The sequence below is a fragment of the Kogia breviceps genome, chromosome 12, assembly GCF_026419965.1.
Source record: "Kogia breviceps isolate mKogBre1 chromosome 12, mKogBre1 haplotype 1, whole genome shotgun sequence".
Classification (NCBI taxonomy): domain Eukaryota; kingdom Metazoa; phylum Chordata; class Mammalia; order Artiodactyla; family Physeteridae; genus Kogia; species Kogia breviceps.
Window position 1 is genome coordinate 92,545,226 of NC_081321.1, and position 13,891 is coordinate 92,559,116.

The window sequence follows — 13,891 nt, forward strand, 5'->3', positions numbered from 1 at the left end:
GTTCGTTTGGGTTTTCCATAAGATGTTACGGAAAAACCCGAACGGTTTGGCCAACCCAATATAATAGATGCATAAAGCATCTGGAATATGGAAGGTGCTGAGCCAACTTTTAAGCCTGACTGTGAGGTCCTCAAAGAATTTATGTGGGGAAAGAACCCAGCTCTCCTCACCACCACCACCACCACCACCCCCAAAGGCAGAATGAAAGAATATTAGAAAACAGATACAGGTCAATGCTATAGGAATTTGGGGAGGGAGAAGTTTCTTTTCCTGTCAGCTGTTTGATAACCCAAACTGGACAAAGGGAAAACAATGTGGAGACCAAATGGGAGGATCGCTGATTTGGGGTGCCACTATTTTCCCAGTGACCTCGAACGTGACCTTCCCCAAACACAGAGTAACTTGGCCAAAGAGCTTCTTTAAGAAATTCCCGTTTGTAGGTCTCCCAGGAAGGGCAAAGTAGGGCGGAGCTGGAGAAGGCGGAATAGAGGGCGTCGGCTGACCCTCACCCCTGGCCACGCTCACGCGGGGCGGCGCGAACTACAACTCCCGGCATGCCCGGCGCGCGGTACATGCCCGCCTCCAGCCGCCTTGCCGGCAGGATGCAGATGCTGGGAAGAGCGATGAGGATGGAGGCCCGCGAGGCAGCGCCGCCGGCGGGGGCGGGCGGCTGGAGCAAGTGGGTGAGGCTCAACGTGGGGGGCACGGTGTTCCTGACCACCCGGCAAACGCTGTGCCGCGAGCAGAAGTCCTTCCTCAGCCGCCTGTGCCAGGGGGAAGAGCTGCAGTCTGACCGGGTGAGGCCCGCGGGGTGGGCGGCGGTCGGGGATTCTTAGCTCGCCGGAATCTGGTTGTGCAGCCTGGCCCGCCCGCGGGGCTGGAAACCCAGCTGGGTTTATTTCCGAAGAGCTGGAGGCGGGAAGAACTGGCCGGAGGAGGGGAGAAGGAAATGGATCGGAGAGTGAGGGAATGTGCCCATTGCCGTGGCAACAGGACAACGCCGGGCTGCGCCCATTTGGAGTTTTTGAGCGCTGATTTGGGCTCCCAACCCAGGAGGCTGATGGATGGGGACGCTCCCCCTCCTTTGGGGCTGTGGGAAGAGACAGACACCTAGGGCATTCTCTCCTGCCCAAACTGGACTCCTGCACCACGGAAGGAGTTACTGAGTCTGCTTCTCCCCGCCTCCCCGCCCTTTGGGGTATGGGTAGCCTTGGGGTACAGGGAGCTGGGTGGAGAAATCCTGGGGTGCCTTCTCAGCTGGGCTTCATCAGGTAGGAGCGCTGGCCTGGGGCACTATTTCTGGGTTCCCGTCTCGGCTGTGCTGCAAACCTCCTGCATGACCTTGGGTCAAACCCTTCCCTGCTCAGCCTCCTGTCTGTAACCCCAGCGGGCTGGCCTGGCGATGACCTCTAAGGCCCCCTCTCTCCTGTTTCCTGACCCTCTGGTGCTGTGACCTTGGGCAAGTCCCCTCACCTGTGATGTCTCCGTTTTCTCTCTGTAGAGTTTTATTGATGCCTGCTCTGCCTCCGTGCAGGCTGAGGGTATCCAATGAGATAGCGGCTCTTTTGGAAACTTGTAAACATCCCCAGAATGACAGGGGATCTGACGGAGACAGTGTAGGGCTGGCTTCGGGGAATAACGTCTAAGAGGGACAATCCCTGAGCCCTACGCTGGGTCAGGTGCCACTCAGACCTCACCGGATGGTCACAATGCTCCCCAGTTATGGGAAAGAAGAGGGTGGCTCCGAGAGGCCAAATCACTGGCCCCCGCGTCACACAGTCAGGAAAAGGCCGAGGCAGGATTTGAACCTAGGTGTATCTGACCCCGAAGCCTTTTTACTCCATCAGGACGCATTCTTCTGGGGAAGAGCAGACACTCCGCCCCCTCCCGCCCTCCCTCTGATCCTTTACTGGGACTGAAGTGAGAGGTCGGGCAGGGCAGCGGGGTTCACTGTCCTCTCACTGCCTGTGCCCCTCGCCTTTGTAGGATGAGACTGGGGCCTACCTCATCGACCGCGACCCCACCTACTTCGGGCCTATCCTCAACTTCCTCCGGCATGGCAAGCTGGTGCTGGACAAGGACATGGCTGAGGAGGGTGAGTTGGTCCGGGGGCGGCCGGGGCCCATACCCTAGCCCTGCCCTCTGCAGTCTGCTGGGGCCTCCTGTGGAGGCGCAAAGCCATTTCGGCCGTCCTCAGGGGACATCTGCTTTCTTCCATGTTTCCTGCTTTTTCTCATTCCTGACAGGACTGACTCCCAAAGCCTGTGCCCAGGCTGAGCTTAAGGACTGTGCCAAGGTGACTGGCCCGTGCTTCCACTGGCTGCTGCTGGGGAGGTGACAGAAACACGGAAGCAGAGGATAGAGGGAGCCAGTGAGGCTGGGCAGGGACGCCCTTTCCCCTGGCCTTCTGAGAAGCCAGTTGCGGGTGGAGATGGCCATGGGGAGAGGTGTGGCTCTCTTTGTCGGGGTGATGGGGTATCTCAGATGCCTGGTGAGGGCTCACGTGGGTCAGCAGGTGGGTTGAGTGGGTGACTCCTCACCCAGATCCGGCAGCCCTCGCAGCACGGTTGTGGGTGGAGGCAGGGGTGGGCGGAGCCTGCTCTCAGGCAGGGGTGTGGTCCCCCCCCCCAGGCCTGGCTGGCTGAGGCCCTGTAGATGCCCACTTCCGGGCCCAGCAGACAGTGGGGAGCCATGCCTGGGAGAAAGGCTTGTTGGCAGAGCCCCTGCCAGGAGCAGGAGTGCCAAGTCCACTCTTCCTTAGGGCACAGGGTGTGGCTTGAGTCACCTGACCCAGCCAGGCCAGCTTGGATATGTCACTACTCCTTTCTGAGTCTCCACTTGTGTATATAAAGGAGGGGCGGTGATCTACATTAGGGACATGTTCTGGGAAAACAGATGTCATGAGTCCCGGGGCTTGTACCCTGGAGGTGTCTAGCACAGCCCTTCCCTCCTCACTCAGGCCCACGGTCGGTCTTCCCTCCTGACCCCTGTGGACACAGTGATCTAGAAGCCAGGTGGCTCCCCAGAAGGCCACAGCTTCAAAATCAGAGCCCGCTGTAGGCGTTGGCTCTGCGGAGACCCACAGCTTTCCCGGCAGCCCCTGGGGCAGCAGGTACCATGGCCGTGGCCTGGGCCCAGGAGTAGGTCCCATGGGGAGGGGAGGTAAACACTTCAGCGTCACGGCCAGCACCTGTTTACAGGTTCTGGGTTTGTCAAGCCCTGGCACTCCCAGCACCTTTAGACAGGGCTAGAGCCCCGATCCGAGGGGCCAGGGGATCCAGGAGGAAACTGACTAGTTGTGTGACACCTGGAAAGTCACTTATCCCTCTGTGCCTCCATGCCTGCATCTGTGGAAGGGGGTGACAACAGCACCCACCTTGCTGAGCTGCTGTGAGGGTAAAAGGAGCTAATGCAAGTGCGTCACTTAGTACGGTGCCTGGTACTGAGGACCCGTGATGCAGAGTTAGTTGTCTGTCATCCGAAGGGCTCCACGGGGGACATCCTGGCAGTAGCACTCACTCACTGCCCCCTCTGTATTAGGTGGGTGTGGGCGCCGGGGACATCAGACATGGGCCCTGTCCCCGGGGAGCCCAGAGTCCAGTCGTGGAAAGGACAGGAAGCGTCTGTGCCCCGCAGGAGCTTCGGGGAGGCTTAAGGCCGAGGGCTCTTCCCTACACTGGAGAGGGCACTCGCTCAGTCTCTAAGACTCTCAGTCTCCTTAACTGTATGGGGACAATAACGCCTGCTTCCTCCATGACCCTGGGGCTTGTGGTGAGCACAGGAGGGACTTTGCAAACCGTAAAGTGTCGTGATTGGAGAGGTGCACACGCACAACGATTATGCATCTAGAAGGCAGAGGAACTTGAGTGTGAATCCAGCTCTGCCGAGTGCCAGGTGTGTGGCCTTGCACGGCCGCTGCTTTGCCGGGTCCTCGGTTTCCCTGTTTGTTCAGTGGGGGTGATGAAAGTACCTACTTCTTGTGCTGAGAATTAACTGTGGTAAAGAGTGTAACATACCTGGCACGGAGCCTGGCACACTTAGCGTGTGCTTCATAAATGGGAACGTGTAATCGGGGGCCGGCCAAGCCCCTTCTCACTGTGGCATAGGGTCCAGTCCCAACGGGCCCACTGCCTCTGCAGAGCCCCAGACTAGAGGGCTGGCAGCCATCGCCGGCCCACCGTGCTCGGCGCAGCAGGGCTATAGTAAATGGCAGCCTCTCGCCCCTACTACAGAGAGTGTGGGACCCGAGGAAGGAAGTGTTCCCTCTTGCCTGAGCCCTGAACTCAGAGGCTCATCACCCTTGTGTGACTGGAGCAGGGGCTGGAGGTGGAGGGGACAAGGTAAGAACGGGGCACGGGAGCAGTGGGAGTGACGGGGGTGGGGTGCTGCTCTGTCTGTGCCAGGGGTCCTGGAGGAAGCGGAGTTCTACAACATCGGCCCGCTGATCCGCATCATCAAAGACCGGATGGAGGAGAAGGATTATACCGTCACACAGGTCGGGGGGCAGCGGGGCAGCGGGGCAGCATCCCTGGCCAGGGCAGGGGGTGGCGGGGACGGGGGAGGGGGCTGAGGAGGAAGGTTGGGAGAGGCAGAGCTAGTTTTCCTTGGGGAGGCCAAGCTCTCCTGTAAGGGGAGGAGTGGTTTTCCAGCTCCCAAACTGTTCAGCAAAGCCCCAGACTGGGAGACGGAATCTGGGTTCTTTCCCTGCCTTGGCTCTGTTTGCTGTGTGTCCTTGGGCCAGTCACACCCCTCTCTGGACCTTGATTTCCTCTTGTGGAATGTAGAGGTGCTGAGAACTGCCCATCCGTTCCTTCCTCCCAGGCAAAATGGGGTCATTGGGGAGGTACAGGGGGCCCCGTGGGAGGCCATGTGGGATTATTACATCGTCCACTTCATGGGCTCAGGTGGGCCCCTGGAGGTCACGGCACAAGCTTCTGGAGCTGCCGTTTCTGAGCTTGGACCCTAGGCCTAAGTGGCCAGGCTGTGGGAGGAGCTGGAGAGATTCTCTGCCCACCCTGGGGGAGACATGGAGGGTGGGAATTGGGTAGTGAGGCACCGTCTCCCAGCCCCAGGAGATTGAAGAGAGGGTGCCCTGCGTCCCCTGGAGGACCTGCCTCAATTAGTGCCCCAGGATGTCCCCTAAGCCCCTCCTCCTTTCCCACGTGTATCACCTGTGTTCCAATTCTGGCTCTGCTACTCTTTAGCTGGGTGACCTTGGGCAAGTAACTGACCCTCTCTGAACTTCCATGAACATCCCATAACTCCTAGGGGTTTGGGAGGGATTAAGTGAGAACATGCACGTCGAGTGCCTGGCACATAGTAGGTACTCAGAACATGGCTCCCATCTCCCCTCCCTCACTTCTGTCCTTCTTAGGGGTAGATGGTGGGGGGAGGACGGGTGCTCTTCCCACCCCCGGGGTGCCTGGCGCTCCCACAGGTGCCCTCCACGTCCCCCCTCTGCCTGCAGGTCCCGCCCAAGCACGTGTACCGCGTGCTGCAGTGCCAGGAGGAGGAGCTCACGCAGATGGTCTCCACCATGTCCGACGGCTGGCGCTTCGAGCAGGTGGGCTGGGCCACACCCCCAGGCAAAGCAGGCCCCTCCCTTCCCGCAGCCCCAGCCTTGGGGTGCCCACTGCAGCCCCCACCCGGGGTCTTAAGACAGACTAAACGAGATTAAGAAAGGCCACACTTGGCAGTAGACTGACCAGGAAGGAGAGAGGAGGGAAGCCCCGGCGGCCGCAGGGCGGCTCCCGGGAATCATCTTTAATGGGAGTCCTCCCAGCAACCAGGTAGTGGCCTACACCGTAGTTCGTGAGTCTCTGGCCCCCAAGCGACAGCTCTGGTGTGAGGAGACAAGATCCACGTAGGAGAGCGGAGGTCCCCTTGGGGCCACACCTCGTGTAACAATTCCATAGGCATAGATTCCAGGTCCCCGCAAGGGACATGCCCAGTTCCAAGCATTGCCACATTCAGGGGAGCCCAGAGCAGCGGCTTCCCATGAGGTTGTTTATGGTGACCTGTACTTCCTCCCAGTACCTATGCAGTTTACCACCGGGAGAGATTTTTATCATAAACGGTGTTGCTCTAGTAATGCAGCTGACGTCACACCTCTCTCACGTTTCCAGAGGATCAGAGCCAACAAGTTGACCCAAGGTCAAATTTGCCCTTAGAGAAGGGGAAGGGTTGGGTTACCCTTTATCCATACAAGCTCCCTTGCACCTGGAGGCTGAAGAAGGCCAGGCTTCCCAGGATGGCCGGGCAGGATGGAGGAGCAAGCCCAGTCCAGGAGCCAGAAGCCTGGATTCATATCTAGACCTCACCACTGACGTGCTGTGTGATCTTGAGCAAGTCGTATCTCTCTGGGCCTCAGTTTCCTAACCTGTGACATGGACCAGTAGTGCTTCCTTTGCAGGAATGTTGTGTAGATTAGAAAGACCATGGATAAAGTCCCTAGCCCAGAGTAGGCCTCTCAACATTGGAGCTAGCTAGCATCCTGTGAATTATTAGAAGCATTTAAGTCTATAGGACCCCTGAGAGGACTCGGGGTCCCAGATTCAAATCCTGAACTTGAAGCCACATTCAAGTTCCGATTCTTCCTGGCTGTGGGACTTCACCACCCCTCCAAACCTCGTCTGCCGAAGGGGCTGATTTTTCCTCTCTGTCTGCAGGATGAGGGTTCCTGGGGGCCGAATGAGACCCGTCATGTGCAGGGCCTTTATCAGCCAGAAGGGGCCCTGCAGGTGTGGTTATTTTAGGGACCCCAGAACAAAGGTGGGGCCACTCCTGAAAGCCTAAGGGAGTCTTTGGCAATTGCATGGGCTCTCAAAGGCTGAGCCAGCACGTCAGGGACCACTGGCGTAAGGAACGGCTGACCTGTTCTACCTCTGCTTCCAACAGGGAACAGAATATTCTCTGGAGCTCCACCAGGTCACGCCAACCCCATCCCGCGACCTGGTTCTGGGGCTGCCTCAGCCACCTCTGGGACAGAGGGAGACAGCCTGCCCGTTACAGGCCTCTGCCTGCCTTTAGGTCGTTGCCTGCTAGATATGGGAGAGGAGCAGCAGTGTTAACCCTCCTCCTCTAAGGGTCAGGTCCAGCCAAGCCACGTGGGGAGGCTGGCCCTGGAAACAGACCAGAGGCCTAGGTGGGGGCGGAGGGGGGAGAGGACTCTGACTCTGCGCCAGAGGTGTCCTCTGGAAACCCAGGGCTGGGCCCGAATGGAACAGCAAGATCAGGGCACGGTTGACAAGTGCCAGTGTCCGCCCACCCCGTCCCCTCAACCCCATCCTGTCGTTTTCTCCCCATGCTCCGCCCCTCCAGCTGGTGAACATCGGCTCCTCCTACAACTATGGCAGCGAGGACCAGGCAGAGTTCCTGTGCGTGGTGTCCAAGGAGCTCTACAGCTCCCCGCACGGACTGAGCTCCGAGTCCAGCCGCAAAACCAAGGTGAGCCCTCTGCCCCAGCCCCTTCCCTGCCCCGACCTCGGCCTCCCTGCCTTGCCTCCCTCCCCGCACTGCCCTCCGCCGAGCCATCCGTGCTTCTTTCTCCCTCCCGCTGCACACGCCTGACCCCCTGGTCACAGCCGATGCCATCCATCCCATGCCACCCACCGTCCTGCCTGCTCACGTCAGTTACCCGGGCCCAGACTTGGGGGGCAATAAGATGAGATTATCCCCAGGGCACGGCGAGAGTGGACTTAGATGCCACTTGGATGGTGGTCACGCGGTGGCCACGGGGCAGCGTAGCGCCAGGGGGAGTGCACTGGACTAGGGGTCTGGGCGTGGTGTGAGCGCTCTGCGTGACCTTGGACAAGTCCCGCCCCCTCTGGGCACCCTGGTTGTGTTCTCAGAGGAGTGAGAGGGGTGGCCCACCAGCTTGGAACTTCTGGGATCCAAAGGGCCAATTTATTTCCCAGGGGCCTGGGCTGGGGCAGAGAAGCCGAATCCGTTCACCCTGCCCTTCCCGCAGGCTCCCTCCCTTCTAGGACTCAGCAGCAGAGGGGTCCGGGTGTTTCCACCCTGGCCTGTGAGGCAGCATCAGCTGGCTGGCGGGCAGGGGGCTAATCGGAGGTCCTGCCACCCTGGACCCAGAGCCGATCGGAAGCCTGAGGGGCCTTTGGTAGGACCAGTGGGGCAGGCAGCTAGGCAGGCTGGGAAGAAGGGAGACCGTTCCTTCTAGAAGCCTGTCCCTATGTGCTGGAGACTTAGGAACTCCGCTTCCCGTCTGGCCGTCTGCCTCCCTGGGCTGTGACTTCCCCTGCCCACCCCACCCCCATCGGGGCCAGCGGCCGGCACGGCCTTGCAAGGCTGCAAGGTGAGCTTGCTGTTCCTGCCTCTCTGGGAGAGACCTCAGGACCTGGGGTGCCGGAGCCTGGTGCTGACATCTCAGACCTGGCTGGTGTCTGCCCTGGGCCTTCCCTGGCCTCATGTCTACTCTGGGTCGGTCCTCCTAAAACGAGGCCTTCCCAGGCAGCCCTCAAGGCTACCCTGGCCACACGCCCAGCCCCTTCCTCTTACACCCCTCACCCAGCCTTGCTCCGGGTCCCGGCAGCCAGGCCGATCCGTGAGCTGATCCGTCCTCAGCAGGGCCCCACCCTCTGCTGGTTGCCCCAGGCCCCTCGCAGGCTCCGCAGGGGATCCGACAAGATGCCCCAGCTTCTGTGGCTGTGGCCCTCCCCTGCCCGGGAGGTGCCCCTTGCCCGTCCCCTTCACGCGGAGATGGGGGCCTGCGGGGACAGCCGCCAGCGGGCCCCGGCCCCCTCGTTAGCTCTGCGCTCTTTCTTCCCTGGGTCTGCCGGCTGGTTCACAGCGCGCGGAGGAGCAGCTGGAGGAGGAGCGGCTGGAGGAGGAGGTGGAGGTGGCACAGGTGCAGGTGGAGGTGGAGGCAGATACCCAGGAGAAAGGTGCAGCCAACCCCCAAGGAGAACGACCGCTCATAAAAGCCGTGCCTCCCGCCCGCCCCCTGCTGGAGCCCGCTGCGGAACCTGGGGTCCCGGGACGGCCGGGGGGCGGGCCCACCAGGGTTAGCGCAGCCGCGTGCCTGGCGCCTCACCTGCATAACCATCCCTTCTCTCACTTTCTCTTTGCAGCCCAGTCATCTCAGGATCCCGCTAACCTTTTCTCCCTCTCACCACCGCCTCCTCCTCCTCCTCCGCTTCCCGCCGGAGGTCCTGCCTCATCTTCATCTACCTCTTCTTCCTCCTGGATCTCATCTACACCCTGCCTCTTCCCTCTCTGCCCCTGTCCGGGTTTTCTCTCTGCCTTCTCACACCTCCATCCCGGGGCTGCCGTGGTCCCGGCCTCCTGTGCCCTCCACCCAGGTGCCCCGGCCCCGCATCCCAGAGCATCCCACCTGCCGCCTCCTGCTCCCCTTCTGGCACCTCCCGCCTCCGGACCCGGGGCAGAGGGGCACAGCTGCACCCCCTTGGTGCCCGCCGACCCCGCCGGGCACATCTGAGGCCGGGCCTCACCTCCTCGCCTCCTCCTCACGTTTCCTCCTTGCAGGTTCCTGTCTGCACCCCCCTCAGACCTGAGGCTGCGCTTGCGGTGAGGGCTTCTCCTGGGCCCCTCGCCCGCCCCCAGAGCTGCCATGCCTGGTTTGTAGCTTGGCAGGGCTGGAGGGAGGGGCGGGAGCCAGGAGGATGCTCATCTCTTGTTTTTTGGACTTGAGCCGAAATCTCCCTCCGGCTGATCTTCTCCCCTCCCCCAAGTCTCTCAGCCTATCTTGGCCTTGGGGATGAGGCTCTGAGAGGAGACCAAAGGGGGAGGAAATTCTTTCCCACCTGCCCAGCAGCGTCAGAGCCACACTGGGAAGGAGGGAAGGGAAACGGAAGCCAGGTGCCCTGACCTCATCCCTGCGCGCTCAGGAGCTGCTGCATCACAGCCTCGAGGCACTGGGTTCCCTATGTCTGCGGGGCTGGGAAGGACAGGCCACACCTGGATTCCATTGGCCTAGAAGGAGTCAGCCGGAGCTGGCTGAGGCTTGGGCTGTGGCTGTGGCAGAAAAGGCCCTGGCCAGGTGCCCACAAGCCCCCACTCAGTCTTACCTGCCTGCTGTCTGACCTTGGACAGGTCACTGTCCCTCTCTGGGCCACAGTTGCCTCTAAAATGGGGACAGACAGCCGCTCTCTGTGACCTTCTGCCTGAGACAGTGGTGACCAGCCTCTGGGCCTTGACCCCCTGGCCGGAGCCTTGGCAGAATGTGGCCTCCTAGGCAGCCATCCCCCGGCCCAAGGTGGGGCGTGGGGGCTCCCGGATGGGCGCTCCCCCTCCTCCTCAGCTCTGAATACACTTTTTCTGGGCCTCAGCCCCCCTCCTTCCTCCCAGAAAGGACCTCGTGACTCACCTGACTCTTTCTCTCTCCCTCTCTCCCCACCCCTCCCTCCCTCCATTCCAATCTCCTCTCTGCCCTTCTCCTGGCCCTGCACTACCCCCTCCTCACCGGCCTCACCCTCTCATCCTCCTCCCGGTGTTCTGACCACTTCCCACCCCGTCTCCCTGCCCCCTCTTATTTTCTAGCTGTTACAAGCCAGAGGCACCCGGATGTGAGGCCCCAGATCGCCTCCAGGGACTTGGGGTTCCGTTCTGAAATCCTTTATTTTTGTACCACGGGGTGGGCCCCCAGCCCGAGGCAGAGGAAGAGCTCGCCCCGCTGTCACCTCTGTCTACACCTGCGGGGCTGTGATTTACCCCTGCCCCCCGGGGGCCGGGCGGGGGCCCACTGGGACCTCGAAAGGCCTGATGTGGGCCCTGGGACCCCTGGGCAGAGCCTCCTGCTGGTGGTCAAAGTGTGGCACTGTCCAGCTGTGTCTTCCAGGCCCCTACGCCCCCCTCCCTCGGGTCCCCCGGCTGCATGGCAGATACGCTCCCCCCCAGCCCAGTCGCAGCCCCTCCTTGAGCCTTAGTCTCCCTGTCTGTCAGATGGGTTCACTTCCTGCCCTACCTACCTCAGGCTTGTTGTGAGGTTAGCAAGAGGAGCAAAGGTCCCCGAAAGCCCTCAGGGAGGGCTGCTCGAAGCGCAGACTCGGACCTGCCTGGCCCAGGATGGAGACGGAGGGTTTGGTGGGGGATGAAGGGTCTGGGGTTAGGCCCTGTTGAAGGAGGGGATGGGTGACTCAGCCTTCACCTCGGCCGCGCCCCCCACCCACCCCCGCCGGGAGGAAGGCAGGCATTGGTTCAGCAGGGGCCGCGGGGCCCGCTCAGGAACTGGCGACAAGGGAAAGGGGGACACGCCCCCCTCTGCCCAGGGGAGAGTCTGGGGTGGCAGGGGCTGAGCAAGGGGCCCCTCCTGCGTTTATGGCCTCCCCAGCTGGATACTTGCTTCTCAGCGGTGTCCAACACCACCATGTAATAAAACCTGAAGAAACAGCCAGCCTGGCTGTCTCCCTCTCTTTCTCTGGGCCACGTTTGGGGACAGGGGCTAAACTTAAGGTGGTGTCGACAGCCCAGAGGTAATGGGGCTTTTTCATAAAGCCCAGGGACCCTGCCCTGTTGTCACTCTCCCGTGTGTGTTGCAGGGAGGAGCATCACGGTTGGACCCTCTGTCCTGTGGCCAAACACCGAGGGTACCAACCCTGCCTTGCCGGGTGAACTTTGGAAAGTACCTTCCCCTCTCTGGGCCTCAGTTTCCTCAACAGTAAAGTGAGGGGGTGGACCAGGTGACTTCCAAGGCCCCACCCCCTGAAGTCACTCAGAGATTCCAGTCTCCAGGCAGACCTAGATTCGCTGCGCTGCGGAGGGGTAGGAATCTGGGCCTCTGGGAATCAGAATACCAGGTCCTCCCAGGCCTGGCTCCCTACGTGCCAATTGCCAGGCTCACCTCACCATTCAGGTAAGGTGCTCTCCCCCCTGGCTTCACCCTGCCACCTCTGCTCCCTCCTAACCTAGCAGGACGTCCCCTCTGCTTCCTGCTGTGACACCTTCTGGTCACCTCCACCCTGTGTCCCAAGTCCTAGGAAGTACAACCCCCAGTCTCCCCTCCATCTTCTCTCAGAGTCTGACGGGACCCCCCACCCCACCTGGCCAGTTCCTTCACCTCCCGGGTCCTACTGAGTGCCTGCCTTGCTCCCCAGCCCCGCCCCCCAGCAGTTCAGCGCTGCCGGGGGGCGGGGGGAGACACATCTCTGCAAAGCAGTGCTCCCCTTGACCGAAGCCCTCCCCAGCCCACTCAGCAGTCTGGGGGGAACCTCACCACTCTCCCTGGGGCCACTCGGCTCTCTGAAGTTGACCTCGCTTTTTGTGTCCAGCTTTGCTTGTCAAAGAGTCACCAGGAGCCTTGTTAAAAGGACAGATCACCCCCTACCCCCTAATTCCTACTAATTAAGGCTGGGGTGAGGCCATGAATTTGCATTTTAGCAAAGCTCCCTCCAGCAGTGTTCCGCCCCCCCTCTGAGATCCCTGAGAGGCCACCCGGGGTAGCCCTGCCCCCACCCCAAAGGTGTCCCCCCATAGCGTCTGCTGTAGCTGCTCCATCTCCACAGGCAGGCCCCAGCGGGTGGAGGGCTCTCCACACGTGGATGCCATGGCCGTTCCCTGTCTACCTTTGAAAACCCTCTCGACACTAGGCCCCCTCCAAAGCTCCCCCTTCCTCCTCCTCCCAGCTAGGCTCCAAGAAAGACTTGTCCTCCCTTGACACCCGCCTTTCACGCCTCCACCAGGGCCCAGCCCTGTAGGCCTCCCTGACCACTCCCACTCAGGCCACAGCCCTGGCTGCTAAGACTCCACCCCCTTCAGTTCCCCGCAGTCTGCAGTCTGTGTCTCCCCCACCTCCTCCGTCTTCCCTGGACCACCTTCCTTGCAGGGCGGCTCTAAAATCCCTCCTCCAAACCTCTCTCAAGCTCCGCCTGCCTCCTGGACATCTCCCTGCCAGAAGCATCCCAAGTTCATGACCCCTTCCCAGAGCTTTTCCCTCCCCAGGTGCCCTGGGTGGGAGTGGTCCTGGGTGACTCCTCCCTCACGTCACCCCATCCACCGAGGCACCTGGAGGACAGTAAGGGTCCTTCCACCCTATGTCCATCCCCCTTGCCCTGCTCGACCCAGGCCCCATCCTCTTCTCCCTGGAATTCTGCGGTGGCCTCCTTACCGGCCTCCCACTTCCTTCAGGCTGGTGCCGGTGGTGGTTCTAAAATGGGAATCTGTCCTGTGTCACTTCCCTGCTCTAGAGCCTTCCACGGCTCCCCAGATCACCCAGGGTCAATTCGTAGCTCCACTCCAAGCTCTTTGCCATCTAATCTCAGTCTGCCCCTCCCCGTGCCTTCCTTTTTAGCCCTACCGCCCACCCCACCACCACCCCTGCCAACCTCTGTTCCAACTAAAAACAACTTACTGTTCCCTAACAGGCCACTGACTTGGGGGACTGTTGTCTTTGCACATGCTGTTCCCCTGCCTAGAATGCTGTTCCCCACCTTGGCCACCTTTGAACCCCAAGGCTCCTCCAGGCAGCCTTCCCGAGTTGCAGGCTACCCCAAAGCCCCTTCACCCTGGATCAGCGTCCCCACCCCTCCCGAGGTCAGGAGCCAAGTTCTGTGCAGCTCTGTGACCCTAGTGCAGCCCTTGGCACGTAGTAGGAGCCTGTGAGTCACTTGCTGAATAAATGACTCAGAATGCAGAGGCAGTGCCGTGCCGGAGGGGAAGTGGTAACCTGGGAATCGGGAGATGGGGCTTCCGCTCCAGGCTCCACTCCTGACCCCTCCCTGGTGCAATCATGAGACTCTCTGCCCCTCAGCTTCCTTACAAGCTTCCAGAAGGAGCGCATCACTTGTCCCAGCCCTTACTCTGTCTGACCTGAGGGGCACCAAACCATTGCCTTCCTGGGGTTGCTCCCAGGACCTCGGCAGCTGCCCTGGAGGCCACCGCTGCCCCCACTGACACCCCCCCCCCCACTTGGCCTTCT

The 13,891-nt window shown here is 61.0% G+C and overlaps 1 protein-coding gene across 4 annotated transcripts; it reads left to right on the forward strand.

Annotated features, from left to right (window-relative positions):
* The first annotated feature begins 528 nt into the window (after positions 1–528).
* On the forward strand, positions 529–11,371 carry KCTD17 (potassium channel tetramerization domain containing 17). Of its 4 annotated transcripts, XM_059082301.2 has the most exons (9): positions 548–797; positions 1,987–2,095; positions 4,404–4,495; positions 5,468–5,563; positions 7,321–7,446; positions 8,810–8,903; positions 9,090–9,172; positions 9,505–9,596; positions 10,519–11,371. In XM_059082301.2, exons 1-9 carry the CDS (start codon positions 555–557, stop codon positions 10,586–10,588), a joined length of 1,005 nt encoding a protein of 334 aa, XP_058938284.2. In that variant the 5' UTR covers positions 548–554; the 3' UTR covers positions 10,589–11,371. The 4 variants fall into 4 exon arrangements, 2 of the variants coding, with proteins under 2 accessions (XP_058938283.2, XP_058938284.2); XR_010835931.1 differs by having other exon boundaries at positions 9,090–9,546; XR_010835930.1 differs by having other exon boundaries at positions 545–797; positions 8,810–9,546.
* Positions 11,372–13,891: the final 2,520 nt, after the last annotated feature.